A 3,420-nucleotide genomic window follows, 5' to 3' on the forward strand; every position below is an offset into this window, starting at 1 on the left:
TCAATTTTTTTTTTACAAATTTAACATTACTGTGTTCATTAACTCTCACTTTTCTTTAGTCTTTTATTATTAGGAGGTTACTATTGTTTTGTTTATTTATTTTATATATATAAATATTATGTGTGCATATATCTAAGAGCACCCATGGGTGCATTGCCTCAGAGGACAGAAGAAGGCATTGATCCCCTGGAACTGGAATTATGGATGGTTGTTAGCTTTCATGTGATTCCTGGGAATGGAATTTGTGTCTTCTTCAAGAGCAGGCTGTACTTTTCTTTAGTCTTTTATTATTAGGAGGTTACTATTGTTTTGTTTATTTATTTTATATATATAAATATTATGTGTGCATATATCTAAGAGCACCCATGGGTGCATTGCCTCAGAGGACAGAAGAAGGCATTGATCCCCTGGAACTGGAATTATGGATGGTTGTTAGCTTTCATGTGATTCCTGGGAATGGAATTTGTGTCTTCTTCAAGAGCAGGCTGTACTTTTAAACTTTGAGCCATCTCTCCAGGCTCTGTTAGGTTTCCTTTGATGTATAATAATATCTGAGTGAAATTCACAGTCTATGATTTGTGAGAAAAAAAGCTCATTTCAGCAGTAAGTACATTTACTTATTTTTAGCTAGAAATTACTAAGGACTACTCAATGGAAAAAATTCAGGAAATTTTATAGTTATTCTATAGATCTAAACATATTTTTATATCTAGTGACAAAAGGAGAACTGAGTTGTTAATTAATCAGAAATACATACAGATAAAATATGAATGATAAGTCTTTGTTTTCTCTATGCTTTGTACTTGGTAAAGTAACTTTAGGTTTATATCAGAAGTTTGCCTTCATGATAAACATGTTTATTCGACAATAAAATAAAAGCACATCACAAACACCCAAGTATTGCCAGTATTTGAAGGGGAGTTACTAGAATCATCTCTCCCTATGTCATAGTAGCTTCCCCTTGAGTTTACTTAAATTTCTTTCCCCTTACCCAATCAGAAGGACGTGTTAATCTGATGTATTAGAAACAAAGTTCCTGTGGCACAGTTTCCAATGCACTGGGTCCACTTCAGTGTTAGGATTTATCTTCACCCTTTCTGTTATGTTTTCCTACATTTTCTTCCATCATTGCCAAACAGTTTATTCCTTCTTTAATTATATTTTACCTGCGGGGGGCTTGTATTTTTGATTGGTGTACTTTGGCCTAGTTTTCTCTTAATAATACCCTGAATACTTCACTGAAATGTCCTATTTTAAAATTCTATAACTCAGGTAAGAATGCAAAATCAGTTTGATGATATTTTGCAGGTTCCAGACCCTGGGTACCATTATTGTGCAAGTATAACCACTAATTCCCATTTGTTTAATTTTTAATAACATCTATATTTTTATAGTTTCTGCAGCAATTTTGGAAGGAAATGGAGGACATGGCAGTGCAGAATTGATCATTTCTGTGTACCTATTTGTAATACCATTTTAGCACCAGCTTCTTAAAGTACACACTATTATCTTTCTCCTTCCCTACCTGCCTCTCTCCCTCCCTCCCTTCCTTTCCCTCTCTCTGTTTCTGTCTCTTTCTCTCATTCCCCTAATTTAGCATTTTTCCTTTTTTTGAGACAGTAAATCAATCGGTATCTCAGGCTAATTTAAACTCACTCTGGAGACTGGGATGGTCTCAAATTCGTGGCAGTACCCACATCTCAGCCTCCCAAGCACTGGGATGGCAGGCCTGTACAGCCGTGGTTGTTTCTAAATATCAGTCATCTTTCTGCTTGCAATGATAATTACAAATTTATTAATCAGAATCAGGTTCTCTAATAATCTATCTTTTGCCATATTATATTTTTATCAAAATAATTTGTGAGATGAATAAGAGATATACAAATATTTTGCTTTTCCGATCAGAATTTTCCATATCCAAATCCATATGGAGTTCAATAGACTTGTACCATAATTTTCCATCCAGTGGACATATTGTCTCACCTTTTGTGGAATCTGTGCAAGGGCTGATGCCACCACATTGGACTTTTCTTCTGTCATGTTACTGATCATTGACCCCAGAGAAAATACCACAACACCATGTTCTCCAGAGCTCTGCACAAAGTCTTCCATTTCCTGTGAAGTAAGAGTGTGTGTCAGCCTGGCATGGTGGTACACACCTTTAGTCCCAGCACTTTGGAGGCAGAGGCAACTAGATCTGTGTGATTTCAAGACCAGCCAGGGCTACATAGTGAGTTCCAGGTCAGCTGGGGCTACAGGGAGACCCTGTTTCAAAAAGATTAAAAAAAAAAGTGTGTGTCATCACAAATGGGGAGCATCACAGTATCATTAGGGGAATGTTTTTAGAAGTATTTGCCACTATGTTGTAAAATATAGAAGTAATGAAAGAAAATTTCTGGACACAAATGACCTATGGAATGAGAGCCGATAGGATATAAAAGCTATTCATTATGTACACACACACATACACACACACACACACACACACACACACACACACACACACACACACACACGTCAGTGGTGAACAATAAGATGTAACCAATGGTTGTGGAAGAGCAAAAATCTCTGCCACAATTTTTTTCATTGATGAATTTTACAGGGCTTTAAGAAAGATCGAATATCAATGCTACTTCAGTTGCTCCATAAGTGAAAAGAGAATACTTGAAAAGCCATTTTACAAATCTATTATTTTTCTGTGACTAAAGTCTAGTAAGAGGGGCTGGGGAGTTGGCTCAGTGGCTAAAAGCACTGGCTATTCTTGTATAAGACCAGGGTTCAATTCCAAACACTGACATGGTGGCTAGCAACCATCCGTAACTCCAGATCCAGTAGATCCGATGACATCTTCTGACCTCCATGGGCATTAAATGACACAGGTGCACTTACACACATTCAGGTAATACACTTATACATGTAAAATATATTATCAGCCAGGGGCTCCTCCCAACCCCATGGGACCCCTGAGGAACAAATCCTCTAACGACCTCAAGAGTAAAAACAAATCAGTTTATCTGGTCCAATTGTATGTCCTTAAACACCCAAAAGGGAAGTATAACCAAAGATTAAAGGGGCCAACATAATATCATAAGAGCATACATATACATAACTAAAAGTTACTCGACAAACAACAAAGCCAGACAGGCGATACCTTCAGTCGAGTTGTTGGCTAGGATAGATAAAGGCTCTTCCAGACAGTAACCCAACATACTACTGGAAAAATGAACAGAAGAACCCAAATCTATCCAAAGGAATACTGACAATGGATTGCCATAGATGAGGAACAGCTGACCCTCCTGGAACAGGGACCTCTGGCTGACGAGATTTACCAGAAGGGCAGACAGGGGGGAATGGATGAGGGTGCTGATAATGCAGTGGACAGTGACAGGGATGGCAGAGTATGGAGCCTCTAGTGGGAGA

The 3,420-nt window shown here is 37.9% G+C and overlaps 1 protein-coding gene across 1 annotated transcript in view; it reads right to left on the bottom strand.

The window, feature by feature from the left end:
- LOC103739357 (UDP-glucuronosyltransferase 2B1-like) overlaps positions 1–3,420 on the bottom strand; it is a 23,754-nt gene that overhangs the window by 6,946 nt on the left and 13,388 nt on the right. The window contains exon 3 of the mRNA XM_008839707.2: positions 1,984–2,115. Within this exon, the coding sequence (XP_008837929.1) occupies positions 1,984–2,115 (132 nt within the window). The remainder of the gene's footprint in view (positions 1–1,983; positions 2,116–3,420) is intronic.

The sequence above is a fragment of the Nannospalax galili genome, unplaced genomic scaffold, assembly GCF_000622305.1.
Source record: "Nannospalax galili isolate Female #2095 unplaced genomic scaffold, S.galili_v1.0 scaffold519, whole genome shotgun sequence".
NCBI lineage: Eukaryota > Metazoa > Chordata > Mammalia > Rodentia > Spalacidae > Nannospalax > Nannospalax galili.